Source organism: Drosophila nasuta, chromosome 2R, assembly GCF_023558535.2.
Source record: "Drosophila nasuta strain 15112-1781.00 chromosome 2R, ASM2355853v1, whole genome shotgun sequence".
NCBI classification, from domain to species: domain Eukaryota; kingdom Metazoa; phylum Arthropoda; class Insecta; order Diptera; family Drosophilidae; genus Drosophila; species Drosophila nasuta.
The window spans coordinates 6,652,053-6,671,232 of NC_083456.1; the positions used below are offsets into that span (position 1 = coordinate 6,652,053).

General features: G+C 36.2%; 1 protein-coding gene and 1 non-coding gene across 10 annotated transcripts in view; both read right to left on the reverse strand.

The window, feature by feature from the left end:
• Positions 1 to 19,180, reverse strand: part of LOC132784079 (afadin) — a 63,126-nt gene that overhangs the window by 22,742 nt on the left and 21,204 nt on the right. For 8 of the 9 annotated variants that reach the window (XM_060789465.1, XM_060789463.1, XM_060789464.1 and 5 more), the window contains exons 4-6: positions 18,752 to 18,945; positions 18,156 to 18,686; positions 18,013 to 18,094 (exon numbers count right to left, since the gene is read on the reverse strand). In XM_060789465.1, coding sequence (XP_060645448.1) covers positions 18,013 to 18,094; positions 18,156 to 18,686; positions 18,752 to 18,945 — 807 coding nt within the window. Of the gene's footprint in view, positions 1 to 14,238; positions 14,473 to 18,012; positions 18,095 to 18,155; positions 18,687 to 18,751; positions 18,946 to 19,180 lie in introns of those variants that run through there. The other variant, XM_060789470.1, reaches the window with a different exon arrangement.
• On the reverse strand, positions 10,408 to 10,538 carry LOC132787900 (U4atac minor spliceosomal RNA). The gene has a single exon (XR_009632599.1). It is a non-coding gene; the product is annotated as a U4atac minor spliceosomal RNA (small nuclear RNA).

Sequence of the window (19,180 nt, forward strand, 5' to 3'; positions counted from 1 at the left end):
ATTCATACCAAAGCAAAAACATAAAAAAGTATTTTCCCTATTCAAGAAACAGAACCTTAAAGCTATAATAGTAGAGTTATGTGTGAAGTTTGCTTTTATGCGACATAAAATTCAATTGGAAAATATTACAGTGGAAGAATAACAATTATTTGACAATAATTGAAGCTATAAAGATTTAATAGTTGTCAAAGTCAGCTTCAAAGTTAGATTATCCTACACATTTATTTGTATTCTCTTTACCTAATCAAAAACAATAATAAAGTTTAAATATTCATAGCAAAATTTCCAGTAAAATCACACATAAAAGTATGATGATGATTTAAAATGCAGCGTCTCTATTATGCAGGGACATCACTGTCACACTGAACTGCAACTGCCAAAGTAGTTTTGCATTGCATCGCAACTGAACTTTTTGAATCTCATTAGCTCATTTCGCGCTACCCAAAAACGAAGTCTTGCTTCAATAATTTCCGAATTCGTAAGAAGCCAGCGCCAATTGTAGGATTTGAGAAGAGCGCAGATAAGTCTATTTAATAGATCGGGCATGATAACTAAATAGCTTGGGAGCAACAGACAACTAGACAAGCAGCTGACAACTTTTGTTATTCTCTTGTCTTTGTAGATATGAAATTTACAAAGTCGACAGCTGCACTAACAACAAACAGAGAACAGAGCGACAGATATACACAAACCCAGATATACATATAGTATATATAGAGATGTGAGCGTGTGTGAGCTGTTAGTTTGCTTTGTTTTCTTTGGCTGCTTGTTGTGCATTGTACAGAATGTTAAACGAACCATGCAAAATATGATGCCAGCCAGCGAGACGCCCCTTTTGCCTTGTTTCGCAGCTGAACCCTGGACCATTGACTTCATGGTTGCCATAGTTGTGTAGTAGGAAACTGCAGCATGCATCGTAACATGAAACGCTCCACAGATGGCAACGAGAGACAGAGAGTGGAAAAGATATAGTGGGAGTAGATATGCTAGAATGTTTGGGCATGTCAAGTTGAAAAACTTATTAAAAAAACTGAATTGAAACGAACCAAGAGCGCAGAGCGAGAGCGAGAGCGCTGAGCTCTGAGGCAGCCTCAGACAGTTGATGGGCGACGGTGCACAGGACGTATGCGCAATGTATAAATTGGTTTTTGCCACTGGGGAAAAGTGTTTCACAAAAAACCGAAAAGAAAAAAGAACAACAACAAACAGCACAACATGAAAAACAACAATAAGAAATATTGTGTGTGAAATACCTTTTTTTTGCGCAACCAAAAGAACCACATTTGTTATACTCGTAGCACAAATATGAAGACATATATTGGCCAGGTCATTGCATGTGGCTTGTTCTTGCTGGCATTATTATTGTTATCTGCAGTATACGGATTATATGAATGTATGGCTTGTTCTTGTTTTGTTGCTTCGTTCTTTGATTTTGTGGCTCAGCAGCAACAACAACAGCAGCAGCAACTTTTGAAGAGAACTTTATAACCGCAAACAATAAGCAAGAAAACAATAATCGTCGAGTGTTGGGGAGAACACAAAAACAAAACACAAAATGAAACACGTAAAACTTAAATGAAAGTCAAATCCACAACACACAACACTTTACAAGTAGTTTTTAGATTAGTTTTTCATTCCTTACACTTTTTTATTTCCCTCCTTACGTTCACTATCAAAATAACTCTGTTTTACTATCCGGTAATTGAATTTCCCGCTGCTTCCTTTCGCTACATTTGCATTGCAAGTCAATAATTTACCACTGATTGATATTGACAGTTGCTTTCGCTTTAATGAAATGTCCGTAACTGTAACTTATGGTCCAACTATGCCACGACAACAACTGTAAATTGTAAATCAATCAACAATCAGGCAAATGGACATAGCATCAACTTAAGGTGAACAACGCGCATTTCATGTGTCCACGTGCTCATTTCGTATGCATGACCAGCTGTTGCAAGGCGCACAGGATGAACGCCCAGGACAATGGGACAGTTGACCTCTGTCTATATGCATGTATGTATCTTGTGTCCCCTTTCGTCCCATGGCAATTTATTTCTCCGTATTTAATTCGAATGAACACAATGAGCATGGCAACAGCCAAATACCCTGCATACTTTGAGGCGCAAGGGGATATAAAAGTGTATTACATAGAAATTAGGCTTTTCTATACTTTTTATACCCGCTACCCATAGGATAGAACGGTATTATAACTTTGTGCCTGCAGGAAATGACAAACATAACAGGTAGTTCGACTCATATCAGACCACATACCATAAAAAAATATTAATATATTTTGAACATATACATTTCAGAGGCTATAAGAGATAGAAATATATTTCTTTTTCGACAACACGAATAATTTTTTCACGCTTTGTTTGATTCAATTTTTTGCCTAGCATACCTCCGCCTCTGCAAATTGAAAATAAAACGTAATTTTTAAGCTAGATATTTGGTACATACAATAATAAGTGCATTTAGCTGCGATCACATAAAAATTGTTAGAAATACTTTTGAATAGGAAATCTCGCCTACTTACTTCGGCACATATATCCTACACTATGGTATATTTTTAATGTAGTACTATATCAATATATCAAATATAGCTTTCGGTATATTTTAGTACATTGTGGTATATTAATTTGGTATTTTTAAAGAATAATACTGTACTGTTTTGCTCATATTCAAATTGGGTAGCGGCTATCTCTCAGCGTTTTTACTTGTTTACTTTTGCCTTAAATTTTTATAGAAGTTTTTAATTTTCGAAATATTTTATTTTTGCAATTATTTTAATTTTTTTGTGCATTTCTTTTTTCTGGTCTGATTGTTAAACACCATTATCCACGCTCAGATTTTTTTTTTTTTGTATTTTATTGTTTTTTTTAATATATTTAGGAATATTCGAATAATATCGCTAAAAACTCTAGCTTTAATAGACTTCTACCATATTTAAAAAAAAATTGTATATCGTTTTTCTTATTAAATTCCCCAATTATTTTCTTAATAAATTTTTAAATACTTTTCTCTTTGGCGCTTTTTAAGAATTTCGTTTGTTTACTGAACTGCTTAGGACATAAAATCCATCATCTCCTTTTAGACTATTAACAAAAATAAAGGAAATAATTTCAAGATTACAGTAACACATTTTTTGGTTCTGATATTGTTTAAATATTTCTTCTTTTGCTTATGGATTTTGCTTCTTCTTGATCTAATTACAACTTAAATTCCATCATCCATATACAGAGCGAACTAAGTTGGCATTAATTTTATTTATTTTTACCCAACCCAAATATCAAAAGGAATATTTAGAATTCACACTAGCATATTTTAATGCATTCTCCTATAATAAATTCAAAACAAAGTTTTTTCCAGAATTATTTAAATTTATTCCCTTTAGTGAAGCTAGTTTTAGAGTTATGTATTTAATTTTGCCTGATCTGATTAGGACTTTAAATCCATCATCCACTTACGGACAACTAAGTTGGTATTATTTTTGTTGCAAGCAGATTTCTAAGATTTATTCAAATGCGACTTATCCTCTTAGTGTTTACTTCCATGTACATGTAATATTTTTGCTTAGAGCTCACGAATATAACTAGCCACAGAGGGTCTTGTATGAAGAGCTACTCGTCGTGCTTGCATTGTAGGTGTCTGTATCCTTGACAGTTGGCATTTGTAAAGAAAAAGCTGAGAGCAGAAAAGCAAAATTGTATGGAAGGCGAGGCGAGGCGAGGGCGTGTGTGTGGGTGTGGGTGAAATAAAAGCAGAGGAGGAAAAGGAGGAATTTTAATTGTTCAGTCTTGGTCAACAGCTTGGCAGCAGGTAACAGCTTTAGCCATACAATATACAGAAACATATACACACACTTGCACTCAATGTTGACAGTGGAAATTTCAAGGCACAGGACACGGCAGAGAGAGCAAAAATGGCTGCGAGCCATGAAATTGATTTGGTCAACAACGCGTCACAATCATGTGTGAAAGCGTCCATCTGTGTGTGTGTGGTTTTTGGGTGCATGTATCTGTGTGTGCGTGTGCGTGTCTGTGTGTGTGGCACGTGCATAAGTGCGCATAAATTGGCAACAGCGTGTGAAAGCAGCTGCAAATGTCTGTGTACTGAAAACAATGCAGCGGCGAGAAAATTGCATAACTGGTTAAGTCAACTGCCTTCCTTTCCCTCTCCTGTCTTCCCCTCCCTCTCCTTTTCTCGCCACTTCTGGCGGCATTTTCAACGCGTTGTTCTAACCAAATTGCTGTCAGGTATTGTCACACACACACACACATGTGGTCAGAATCCTTTCATTGCTGCCAGGCTTATGTGTGTATGTATAAATGCATGCTTGTGTGTATGTGTGTGTGTATGTATGTGTGCTTGGGTCATTAAAGTGTTCAGCAAACGCGGCGCACATTAATTTATATTAGCGAAGCTTTTCCCGTCTAATGACCAAAGCCATTTGACGGTTTAACGCAAAATCCAAGCGTAGTCTTAATGATATGGTGAATGCCAAATACCCTTTAGAAAGGGGAATATATATATATCATTATATTATAATGTACATATATGATTTATATTATATTGTTTAACATAAATTTCATATTAGGTTCAACTATCGATAATACTCTTTTGTTTTAATATTATATTAATTATATTGATATATAGTTATTATTATTATTATTATTATTATATCCGTACTTTATTATATTATTATATATAAGTTTTGTATTGTGTTATTTATTATATATTTTTTATGAGTTTGAACTGTTGAAATTATTGAAATTCTGCTAATTACTTTTAACTAAAGTTGCGATTTTCAGCTACTACAAAGTAAGTAAAAGTTGCGCTTTTTAAATACTACAAAATAAACTTTAAAGTTATTTTTTCTCATAGGAAAAAGTCTTCCTCAAAATCAAAGCCTTTGTCGTATGTTAACTAACCAATCGCGAGCGAAATTGAAAAGCTTTCGAAGCAAGCGAAATTTAATTAAAACTAATTTTAAGAAAAGTTTTTACAGCCAGCATTTGAATGGGTGCCTTTTTGTATTTCCTAATTGACTGAGATTGATATTCTGGTCATCAGAGCTGGTGGGCTGATGGGCGTGGCAGCATCAGAGGCAGAAACAGCGGCAGCGGCAGCGGCAGTCTGTGCTCTGAAGTTAAATTAGCCAAATTAGTCGTGAAACGTGGCAAAGTTCTTGACTTTGGTGAACCAAGAAACCAAAACCAAAGCGTCAAGAGCAACTGGAATGTTGCTTCTCACACTGAAAATGTTTGCTATTCAATTCCAAGAGCTACTCACTCACACATACACATTCACACTCACACCACAACAAATAGTCGAAAGGACTCAAGCAGCCGCACATACAAAAACACACTCACACACACACACACAAGCAAGTTGCCTCAAGTTGTGCAAATTAAAACAATGAAAATTTAATGAGTCAAGTTTTGCTGCCATCCACAGCAGGACTAAGGCGAAAGCCAGTCTCAACTTGAATCCTCTGGCAAAGGCAGCATCAACAGCAGCAGCATCAACAGCACAATGCGACAACATTGTGGCAAATGGTAAATGTTGCACATGGTAAACATCGACCCTCAATGCTGAGGTCATCAATGTTATGTTATGTGTACATTGGCAGCTCAAAAGAAAATGTTCAACAAATTTCAATAAACATCAATTCATAATGTTTTCAATTTTAATATGCAATGGCGTTTGAGTGACATCAATTTAATTTGAGTTCTTTTTTCGAAGTTCGTTCAAGTATTTTTCAAATTGAATGAGTTTTAAAGCATACAATTTAAATCAATTTTAATTCAGCATATAATTATCAAAAAATTTTTAATTATCATAACTTTGTCTACTTTAAAATTTATTCCGAACCATTAAATTCTGATATTGAGTAATCGATTTTATTTGTATTCAGTTGAATTGAGAGTAAATTTTAAAATGTATGTTCGAATTAAAATTTGATTCAAGTATTATTCAAATTCTGTAAATATTAAGCATTATATATAAATCTATTTGAAATCCAAATTTTATTAAAAATTTATGAATACTTTGAACCTTTTTGATTTAAAAAATACCTATAAATAATACCACACTATATAATTGTAAACTAAATAATACCTGACAAAAAAATGAACTCACAATTATATATTTTTATTTCAAGCCATTAAATACAAAAATAAAATTGAGTAACTTTTATCATTATTAAATTTGTATTCTTATTCAAGTATTATTCAAATTTTACATATATTTATATATATTATATATATTTATATATATTATATATATATTTAAAATCAGAATTTTATTCAGTTTTCTTTCCAACACATTTAATAATGCAATAAAGTAATCTTTTTATTTAAATTTATCAGTTCAATTGATTAGGTTTTAGAATTTATATTCTCAATTATTATATTTAAATCTTTTTTTTTATAATGTAACTAATACCTTAACCGAACATTTTTATTACAAACCACTAAATATCAAAATAAAGTTGAGTTACTTTTATCTACGATGATGATTCAAGTATTCTTCAAATTCATTATATTATATATATTTAAGATCAGAATTTATCAATTAAGAATACTTTGCACTTTTTTCGTGCAAATAATATCTTAAAGTTACTTTCGACTTTGTTTTTGTTCCGAACCATTAAATATAACAATTAAGCTGAGTAATCGATTTATTGTAATTACTCCTCATCATTGTCGAGTCCATTGAGTGTTGTAATGTAGAAAACTAGACAGTTAATAATTACTCAATTGCCATCGTTGTTTATTTAAGCAGATGAATCAACTGTCAGGCTACTTTATAAATAAATATAACTTTTGCCGGCAATCGAATCGGCATGTTTATGGATCCACAGAGAGGCATTTCATTAATCTTATCGCAATATTGACTCGAATGGCAGTAACAAGAAAGCAAACACAAATAATCGATGCACAAAATCGAATTAAACGCAAAGTTATTAACCCAGCAAGTACACGAGATTCCTATTTTTACATCGCCCTCAAATTCAAGTTGAAGCCATGACCACGACCACGACCACGACCACGACCCTCAGCCTCAGTCTCAGCCTCAGTCAATATTCTGTGGCACTTTTGTGCCGAGTAACGCCCAAGGCGGCTATCAGCAATTTTGCTAGACAATTTGGCAACAGAAACAATAAAAATATAATTGCCACACTCAAGGCAGAAGCAACAGCCGCAGGGAAAATGCCAAAAGAAGACAAGTGTGAAGGTTAGTCGGCTTTGAGATACCCTCTAAAATGTTATCCTCTAAATTACTTATTGAATAAAATGTTGAAGCTCGTGAAACAAGTGGAAAAGTTAACTTGTTGAATATGTAAACCTGTATACCCTAAACAATTGTTAAATACAGGGTATAAATATCATACAATGTTAAATGAAATGAAGAAAGTAGAGGACAACGAAAACGAAACTCTAATAGTGTGGAATAAATGAAATATGATTGAATTTTGTGGCCGTCTGCGTTTTACTTTTATCGCAGCTAGAAGAATATTCGATTAGAAAGAAGTTGCCCACAAAAAAAGATTTATGACTTTCGATTTGTCAGCGGTCAGCGTATAGACGATTCACATACACACACACACACATCTATACATACACACACTCATTGACATTGTCCTTTAATCGAAAAAAGCTAAAATGTTTCGGCAGGCGGCATTCTTCGAGTACTATACGAAATATATTGATTTTTGTCTGTTTGTTTTGGCAGGGCCAAAGCCAGCAAAGGATTATTCGAAGAGCAGGTTATGTTCGGTGTTCGCTTTCTCTCTTTTTTATTTTTATCGTACATATCGCGCAATAATAAAAAATTACATTTTTATATGACTTTCAGAATTAATGGCTGGGTTTAGCTCCCCTCCACCGTCCACCGTCCACTGAACGCTATGAACCGTGACAGGGTCGGGAGTATATAATACCCAAAAAACACAAAAAACCAGAAAAAATGGGAGGCAAAACCATGTGGAAATTCAATTTGGTCTCAAAGGAATTTAGGAACAAGCACTACAACAAGTAAAACAATATTGGGGAAGGACAACAGCCATTTAAATTGAAATCAAAATAAAGCTGACAGCGCATAAAAATGCGAAATTAAATTAAATAAAAAATTGCAATCAAATTGAAGGCGGATACAAAGCACAAACACAGAGACACAAGCAAAACACTCAATCGCAGTCACAGTCACAAACACAGAAAAAAGACGACGAAACTTTTCAACCCGGTCGCGAATGAAATTCATTCTTTTGCTGCTTTGCATTTTGCGAGTTAATAATTCTTCTTATATTTCTTCGTTTTTTTCCTCTACTTGGTCGAGTGACTAACCGTCGACTGGTGGACACTAAGTTGAGCCGAGCCAAGCCAAGCTAAGTTAAGCTGCTGCTGTTGCTTTTGCTGCTCTGGCGGACGCCGGTTTGCGACAACAATGCGTTGACACAGCACAAGGATAACTGAACTGAACTGAGAACTGAACACTGAGCACCAACAGCAAGCACCAAGCACCAAGCACCAAGCACCAAGCACTGAGCACTCGGCACACAGAGCGTATGAGCAACGCGGGTAAAGGCAAAGGAAAAAGGCGCTGACTGACTCACTTGCAGACTGACTGACAGACGCGCTCGGTGTGTGAATGAATGGGTGAATGAATGAATGAATGAATGAAATATCGAAAAAGCAACAGCAGTAAATTATATATATATATATATATCTGACTGTGTATGTAAAGCAACATTTAGTTTACATTGTGGGTGTGTTTGTGTGTGTGCGTGTGTGCTTAAGTGCGTTCACCACACATACACAGCTACACCAAAAGCGACTATGTATCTGTGTCCCCCACATCCATACAAACACACACACACAACCGAACTCGTATTCGTATTCAAATGCCCCAAACGCATGCAGCCAGTACAACTGAATAAATGCCCTATGTCTGGGGAACGGTCAAGGCTACGTTATGAATGACACGATAAACTGCTTTAGTGCTTTAGCACTTCAGAGCTTTTTTAGAATAGAATCGAAATAGAAAAGAAAGCTTAGAAGCTTTTCAAATTGTTTATGCCGGAACATCGAACGGATTATTAAAAGACTCTCAATTAGAATAAAGTCGTTAAATGCCAATAACAAAAAGTAATTATCAAATTAATGATATTTCAAAAATACATAAAATCTCAATTAGAATAAAGTCGTTAAATGCCAATAACAAAAAGTAATTATCAAATTAATGATATTTCAAAAATACATAAAATCAACTTTAAGAAAAGAAAATTAATAATTTGTTTACCATTGCATGTGCTCAATAGTTAAGAAACAATAGTGCATTAAATATATAATGTGAAATAACCTATTTTTAGCATTTTACTTTTTAAATTCTTGTGAATAGAATTTAAAGAAATAATAATAAAATCGTAATAATAATAATCATAAAATAGTAATAATAATAATAATAAAACAGTAATAATGATAATAAAATAGTAATAAAAATAATATATGGAAAATAATAATAACTCAGTCTTTAAACTCATAAACACTTTCTGTCATTAAATGATTAAACAATTTTAAAATATGAAATTTTCTGTCATTCTCTTCGTCATAGAATTTACTTATTATTTTTAGATAGATAAATTAAAATAAAGAATATAAAAACAAAAAAAAACTTTTGTTATCAATAAGTAACGCTTTTACTTATTTATCATATTTATGTTAAGCAATAAGTTAGACCTCACTAAAATTTCTCAATGTGTAATCATAATTTATCTATCACTAGATATAGATTTACACGTACAATGGGCAAAAAATGGCAGACTATTTGTCTAGCCGAGATTTGCATATTAACTAATCCACAGCGCCAAGTTCATGAGAGTGCATAAATCAACCTGAGTATATCATCATCATAATTTGACGCTCTCTCACACAATCGATATGCCCATACCCAGGGCAACCATGAGAATACCAAGAAAAACAAAGAAAATCCAAAAAATGCCAAATACACACACACACACAAATAAACACTGCTATGTGCGTGTGTATCTGTTGGATATAAAAACATGAGCTATGTATTCTTGAAGCTACTTTTCGGCCAACGAGCTTCTCGCATCTCACATCACATCACTTCACATCGCATCGCAGAGTCAACGTCTTTATTGTTGCCCACAACTTGCACTTGAGATGTTCGCTTGGTATGGAGAATGAAAGCATGCTTAATTCTAACTGGCAAAAGGATATTAAAAATGTGCAATAAACCCCCCGAAGCGTCATAAACATGAACAGAAGAGAAAACCATAATATTCTCATTTAATTGCTTAGAGAAAACTTCCGAATTGCAATTCACAATTTTTCTTATTTTAAATGCATTCTATAGACGACCCCCTATAAAGTAAGGGAGTCTATTTCCAAAAATTCCGAACGCTTATCCAAGCAAGATCTGCGAACGGGGGTGATAATTATATCTTTGGTGTCAGCAGCAATGTCCTCACTAGACGTTCATTGAACATTTCTGCTCCCCAAGACAAGGAAGGAAGATCGTTTGCAGCAGGCGGAACCTTAATCGCCAAGTGCTAGAACCATTTGCGAATTCCAAGCGCAAAAGCTTACAAAAAAAAGCGATCGAGAAAACGCATTCCCAAGGACATCGCGAACCGGTTCGATTGCAGCTTTGGGTGCAATAAGTTCACTTTACACCCATCAAAAGGGGTTGCAATGATCAGTTGAGGAGCGCAGGAATGTGGGCAAACAACCCCTATTAAGTGATATATCTTCTTTATGATGATATGATGATATGGAAAGTAATTAAACAGATTAATGTGTGCTCGCTTAACAAATGCCGCTACTCTGCACATTAACTTAATGACATTCATTTATATTCAGGCGCCCAACTTATAAATAAATAGTCAATTTCCGAGCATAAAGTACGAATAAATAATGCCATTTCCCCCAACCCTCCTCCCCCAAAAATACAATACTCATGTATAGTATACACTTCCATATCCGCCAGCTGCTGTTGCTAATAATAACAAAAACAAACAGAGAAAAAATAGTCGAATTTCTCAGTATTCAGAGTTTGGTCCTTGCCATTGGCTAAGAGCCAAGAGTGTCATTTGCATGCTGTCGGCAATGATTCCCCCATAGAGGAGCTTGTCCTGACATTCCTATATACATATATAAGCTTGTGTGTGTGTTTTTCTGTTTCTGACTGCTTCTGCCCAGGAGTAGCTGACAACAGCTTTGCTTAGCTGGCTTCTTATCGCCCACTTCCCACCTGACCCAAAATTACACTCGTCTGACAAGTGTCATACAACAGAAATTTGAAGAGCAATTGAGCAGCAGCATGACAATTATGATGAGGCCTGTTAACAATGGATTCGTTCTATAAAAGTGAATAATCGACAAAAGCAATAAATAGGCATTCGTACATCTGTTTGTATCAAATGGATTAGCAAAAGTTTTGCCAAAACTAATTAATGACGATACTAAAATCGTTGTCACATTTCAGGTAACTCAATATACAACACTTATCACATGAATAATAATAAATAGTCTGGTCATTATTTTCCCTTCAACTAAACTTATTATTTACGGTCAATTCTGTCTTATCCATTTATTAATCATAATTAATTGAAGGAAGCAAGTATAATAAATATTCTTGTTGCTTACATTTTATATATAGATACAAAATATAGTTTTGGGTACATTTGGTATACTTAGTATTTTATTCATTTATTTATTTGGTTTACTTTAAAGCCTTTGGTATATTGTTGAACTTTTTCAGTATATTTATTAACGATAATACTGCTTTTGGACTGTTTTGCATTTAATAATGAGTAATTAATATTTCAAAGTCGAGCACACTTGCTTTCCTTTTTCTTTCCAGATTTTATTGAAGACAATTGTGAGTTATATTTTCAGCTCTATTTCAACTAATCGATATAGATTTTTTTCACTTAATTGTCAACCACAATTATTTTGCTAAAAGCAATTTCATGCTGGAGCAATTAAATTATTTTATTTAAATTACGAGCTTCATATTAAAGATATTGCATTTATTTTTATCAATGTCAATTTCAATAACTTTTGAATAAATAATGGTGACATATTTACCAAATAATCGAATTATTACTCTTTAAATAATACCACTAATAATAAAAAAATGTCTTGCCATTATTTTTCATTGAAATAAACTTCAAATAAACTTCTTATTTATGGCCCATCTACTTATCTTGAAAACATTTATTTATCACAGTTAATTGAGGGAAAAAGCATGGTAATAAATATACTTATTGCTTCCTTTTTTCCTTGAAATCCATACAAGCTTAAGCTGAAATTCGAGCTACTAATCGATATAGATTATTTCCACTTAATTGACAACATGCAAAGGCAATTAAATTAATGCATTTAAATTAGAGATATTTAGTATATTTGATAATTGAAGTCCTGAATTTATGTTTATCAAAATTAATCTTAATAATTTACTGAGATACTGAGATATTTAACAATCACTCGAATTAAATTGCAATTCGGCTTAAATTTGCACAACATTCAAAGTTTCTATTCAAGAACCAATCGCAAATTGATGACAATAATTTAAAATTGATTTTAAGCTTACACAATCTACTAAGTAGAAGCATGCTTCGTTTGTTTATATTATTTCGATTGTTTGGCTTAAATTGCAAGGATTTCTAAATGGATGCTTGCACATCAATCAAACCAATTCAATTAATATTAAAAGCCGAACGCTTTCTGCAATTTTCTAATGGCATTTATGCTGGCATCTTAAAGCTTAAAAGCCCAGCAAGGACAACAAGGACACCAGCATCCACAGCATCACAGCAGCAACAAAAACAAGAATGTGAAGAACAAGTTGTTAACCCAATTTGCTTTCTTACGGCTCCGACTTGCTATCAAATTCCTAAGCGCATTTGCAGGCGACAGAAGCTGCTAGCTGAGGAGATTCGCCGCAGGACCTCAAGCTGGAGCTGGAGCTGAGAGTGCTAAACGTGTGTTCACATCGTGTCACGACTGCGTCACGACTGTGCACGAATTCATAATTGAATTCTTGGAAAAGGCCAAAGACAGATGACAGCGTCGTGTTAGAATGGAATTAATTACAAAATTTGTAAAGCGAAATAGAAATAAATTCATTCATAAATATTTCTGTCACGCGCCCATCTCCAGCTCCAGACGCAAACGACCTTCAGCATGAACTGCACTACCCGACCTATGTGTGGGGATAAAATGGGTCTGAGGAGGTATCAAAATTATGCCCGTGCAGTTTGCAAGCTTTGCCAGAAGACAACGTGGGCGTATCTGAGGGCAACGGCAGGGGGCGTGGCTGTAGCACACATATTTATGAGCAGCCACGTCTGCAAGCAAAAAAGAAGCCTTAAGAGCTTCATTAGACCTTTGCAATTTGAGTTGTCGCAACGACTTTTGTTTTACTTTTATGTTTGATTTCAGTACAGTCATGATTAAGGCGGAGAGGGAGGGGCAAAGGGGGAAGCTTGATCAAATGAAGCGTTAATTTTTTCATGTCCAGTGAAAACGAAATGTCAGCAGGACATTTAGAAGCGTCATGGTCAACGAACGAACGAACGATTGAATAATGTATGAACCTGTCCTCGCAAACATACGTCAGCTGAGTCGTAATAGACGACTATTAGTATGGCTTATCTGAATGCCAAATTAATATGTAGAGGTCATTAGTAAATCATTCTTTTTTGTTGCTGTTTGCCTACACTTTGAGCATTGCGATCAAACTGATATAATTGATATAATGTGTTTCCTTTGTGTTCTGTCGATTGATATAATAATTACAGAGTCCCACTTGCAAACAAATTACACCTAATCTGTCACAAGCAATCAATTTGTTCACATTTGACCCAAATGAAAAGCGCTTTAAAGAACATTTCAAATGATTTATATGCAACTATTTAAAGCTGTCACATAAATATTAAATATTTATGAAAACAAAACCAATTTTAAGAACTCATTCAATTGCGTAAAATTTAAAATTAAATAGAACAAGTTTTTACTTATTTTACAGTTTCCAAAATTCGTCTCGAACCGTGAACAAAAGTTTTGCTCGCAAACAATTTTGTAGCATACTTTTTAGCGCTGCGTTAATCTTGAGCAAGCGACTCATTAAAGAAGCTAAATGCTGAACAGCAAAGCAAATAGAGATAGTCTCTTTATCTCCCCCTTCTCCGACACTCAAAGTACTTACGTCTTATGCCCCAATCCATCATTTTGTTGGCTTTGTCTCCTGGTGTGGGGAATGAAGAAGAAGAGGCGCCAGGTGTTGTTCTTTTGCTTCAGCCAGACACCGCCAAGTGGTCAGCATTAGCGGATGGACGAAAGGACAAAAGGCGTGTTTTTTCGCTATGCCGGCCAGGAACCGGCTGCTTAGTCGCAGACAATCCGATTTCTTACATAGCTACAAAAAACACTTTACGACATACAGCAACAGCAACGGCGACGGCGACGGCAACAGCGACTGCGACACGCACAAATTGAATTGAACTGCTTCTAATTTTGACAATTTTATGTATGCCTCAAGTGGGGAGCGAGAGAGAGAGAGAGAACGCGAGGACGAGGAGCAATGAAGAATACAGCACAACAGCAGCAGCAGCAGCAGCAACAACACTCAAACTGTTGCCGCCGCTTGGGCGCTCGCTATCACCAAATAAATTCAAATTCCAATTTCGATATACGATACACGCGATATACGATATGCTGGATGCACGATATACGATATACGATATTCAGTTTGCCGGGCACTGCCGTGCTATGCTGCTGGCCCGAGCAGCATTTACTTCATGACTGAAACCAACAACCGACAACAACCTCTAAGCGCGCACAGACACAATGTGTTCTGTTCCTGTCGCTAGCGCCAGCGACGGCGTCGGCGTCAACGTCAACGTCAACGTCAACGTCAACGCCAACGCAGGCAGCAACGATTCGATGGCGAAGTGTGACTGTGACGGCGCCGAATGTGTACGGCGCAGATAACTGTTTGGGAGCTGAGTGGGATTTGGGGGGAAGGGGAAGGGGAAAATGGGGAAGAACTGAGAAATGCCACGAAACACGGCGTCGCTGCTTCGGCACTTGAGTCGGCCACCTCGACATTGACGAGGACGTTGACGAAACAACAACAGCAACAAATACAATAAGTGAAGCTGCTGCACAGGTGGCGGAATTCGCAATCGAAAATTTAGCCATAAAAATGCCGTTATGCTTAAATATTGTCTGTATGTGACTTAAAAATACTCGAAAGCGATAAGAGAGCTATGTCGAAATAAAAGAGTGGGAGAGCAAACAAAGGGGGACAAATCATAAAGCATAAAACTCAGATGAAGTGAAATGACAGAGCAATAAAGAAGATAAACAATAGGAAGCGCAGAATAAAATATTAGCCAACCTTAAAGTAGACAATATTATACTTTAACTAGTTCTTAACTAATTATTGATAAGCATAGTAGAAAAATCTTAGTGTAATTGCCTTAGAATAACCACTGTACGCAAGCCAAAAACAACAAGTGATAGAACAACGACAGTCAAACGAAAGTAGCACAAAAAGAGAGCGCACGAAGCATAAGCTCTTGCTGTTGCTCTCAGTCTCTCGCCTGCCTACATAACAAATTCCAACAATAAATATTGCAGGCATTTTAAGAGAGTGTGTGAGGAGAGAGAGAGAGAGAGCAGAATTGAAACACCTAAGGGCAAAATGACTTAAGCACTAAGAGCGAACAACAATAGCAAAGCAATGACATCGAAGTGCCGTAAGAATGCCACAAAACATGCGACTGATAACATGCTTACAACTAGAAAGAGTAAGGAGTGTGAGTAAAATGCAATTTCAAAAGCATTTTTAGATAGTTTTATTTGGTTAACTAACAAAGAGTGTTGTACCAACAGATTACGACACTTTTCGTTTTTTAGGGCACTTGCCCCAAATTGATTGTTTGCCAGGCAATGACGAACTGCGAGCTGGAGACGAGTACAAAATTTATGATTGCCAGTGTGCCAAGCAATTAGGACAATGTGCGGCACACAGAGACAGAGGCAGAGACAGCGACGGCGACAGAGCTCATGAAATATTTAAGCAAAAGCGCGGTCGCATTTACATTTTACACCTTTTGAATTGCACACGTCAAACAACAACAATACCAAAAAAGAGCGAGAGTGGGAGCGGGAGAGAATGAGTTAGTGTTTGTGCGAATTGTGGGGAGGGGGGGTGGGGGGGGAATGAGTGAGCGCAGAAGGCGGCAACATGTGGCTGCTAAGTGGCTGCAGCTCTGCCAGCTTCAACACTTCGTTTCTTGCCTTTCATTTCCTTTCCCCCCCCTGCTCACATTGCTTCTATGTTATGTAGATGCTGCCAACATTTCCGGACTCTGCTTCTTCTTCTTTTTTGGTCCGTTTCCTTTTGTGGTTGTCCTTATTTAAATGTCATTTATGTTTGCCGTTCTACTTTATTGTGATTGTTGTTGTTATGTGCGACGTTAGGCGGCGTTGTGAATTCCCAGCGGCCTTATTGTGTATTAACTTTGTCATTTCGGTGAACTTATTTGTATGTGTTGATGTGCGAACTGTAACAGCACGTGCTCCCTGCGCTGAGCTCCCAATTTATGTGCGAATATATATACAACATATATAATTGCTTACACATACATATGTACAACTGTAAGATTGTGTGTGTGTGTTTATTGTTAGGTTTCGCAGCAACTTTGTTGCGCCTGCGCTTGAGCTTTGGCTTGTGTTCAATTTGTGTTGCCTACTTTTAGGCATGTGACGCATTTTGACACGTCCTTGCAATTGATTGGCATGCTCGTAAAAACGAAGAGATTAAAGCTGAATGCATGCAACAGATTGAAGAGCAATTTCAAATCGAATTCTATTACTTCTAGTGAAATATTAAGTCGTAGTATACATAAATATGATGTGCCAAAAGAACTAAATTTTGCATCATTTAAATAAATATGAATTTAGCTCTATTTCCAAAAATTTAAAACTCATGAAACTCATACAAATTTAGCATACTAAAATGTAGTCAGTAAAGTATTAAATAAAAATAAAATAAGCAATTTTAAATAAGTTTCGAATTAAACAAGTTATATCATTGGTAAAAAATAAACTTTTTCTTCATTTAAAATCACTGAAAGCAGTTCGCATTTCGAACTGGGGTTGCACAACTCGCTAAACGATGTGTTGTAGCAGCGAGCTTTCGTACGACACTGTAGGTTATCCTTATCCAAGGGGTTTGTGCACTCGCTAACTTAATATGCACGTTAAAGTCAAATTTATAAACATAGCTTTGAGCACTTGGCAATTGTTGATTGCCATTAGAAATATATAAACAGATTAGATAACATGTTGAACTATATATCCCATTGATAAATAAGTAACAAACTGCGAGGATTAGTATAACAAATTGACGGCAAAGTGTCTCGTGCATTTCACAGTTAAACATAGCATACTTTTTGGGGCCCGATTACAAGATTATTCTTTTATTGCTTTTAATGTTTATGTTCATTCAGAAATAATTTATACACTTACGTAGCCTTTCACAAATTTCATCTTTCATTTTATCAGCATATAAAATAGTTTAAAATATCGAATTTAACCCTTTTTCTTTACATTCCACTAAACAAACAATATTAAAGAAATCTCCGTCGCGACGCTTCGAAATGCCAGCAAACAACTGAAATAACTTCTTAAACTCTGCCGAATTTTACTACTCGAAATATGACAACAGCAACAAAAATAACAACAACAACAAGAAAGCAGCATGAGCATGAGCAGCAACAATAGTAAACAACCGTCAATCGAATGTCGTTGTTGTTGATAGGCAGCTCAGCCAGCATAATTATTGATAAAACAAAGCTAATTGCACGCCAAGGAAAGGGATTTATGAATGACTTGCCTCATCCACTCGCACTCGCAAGGATCTGACACACTAAGTGATTTCAAATGGCCCACTAACAGGCAAAGAACTTACCACGTGACGTTGGATGATTCATAAGTATCGATAGAGGGCACTCATCGTCGTCAAGTATATACTCCGTGCCATCGCTGTTCACCTGGAGAATGCGATAATCGGCATTAGTAAGTGGCAAATACAAGGATAATAAATATACGCACCTGAACAAGACAATAGTGCAAGGGATCCGCCTTCTCGAGGCCATATTTGGTGAGCATTTCCCTGACGACCGCCTGGGCGCAATCCCGTATGGACAGCAGCAGCGTCTTGTAAGGCACATCCTGGCACAGGCTCTCGCCGTAGATTTTTAACGTGCCACCCGTATCCGGACCGCCATCGCGTGACCGAAACTGTTGCAGCTTCTTCTCCAGCTTTTGCTGTCGCCGTCGACGCATCACGGCCTCCGGATTTGAGATCGACCGTGTGAATGACGTCTCCGGCAGCTCTGTGTACAGCTTGCCAGCGACAGCGTCGCCAGCATCGTTGCCATTGCCAACGCCTCCGCCACCCGCATTGCCGTTCATATGCGCCGCCGACGCAGCATTGCCAATGCCATTGCCTAGGCCCAGTTGACTGCCATTCGACTGGGGGAGATCGGAGCTGAGTTTGGCCAGCTTCTCCTTCTTCTTTTGCTCCTTCTTCTCGCGCTTCGAGAGCTTGCGCTTGAAATTCAAGTCTGATTGCTCAATAGGCTGCAATATACATAAATTTACTTATTAGATTTGTAATTGATTTTCAAATTTCTATTGCAACTCACCGTCGTCTTCTGATCAATGTTCTTGAGCAGGAAGCGACCTTCGCGATCATCAATATGCCAATTGAGCTGCACAAGCAGCGGCTTCTCATCGGCATTCAAGCGTCGCTCCTCGCCATTGGCGTGCACCTCGTAGAGCGCATAGTTAGGCACCGACAACATCCGCATATCAGGACGGAATTTCTCAATGAGCGTGTCTGCAAGCAAGTTACGAAATTGTTAATCAAATACGGCAAGATTAATAAGAAATAAATAATAAATTTTCAGTTGATTAATGTGCAGCCTATTATAAGAAAAATGTTATACAGAATCTTTTCCACTGTCCCTGATATAAATAATATTTTTGCTATTTTAACTTATTATTGAAAACTATAAGCTAAAAACTAAATTCATAAAATTACTTTTCCTTTAATAATAATAATTTAAATAAAA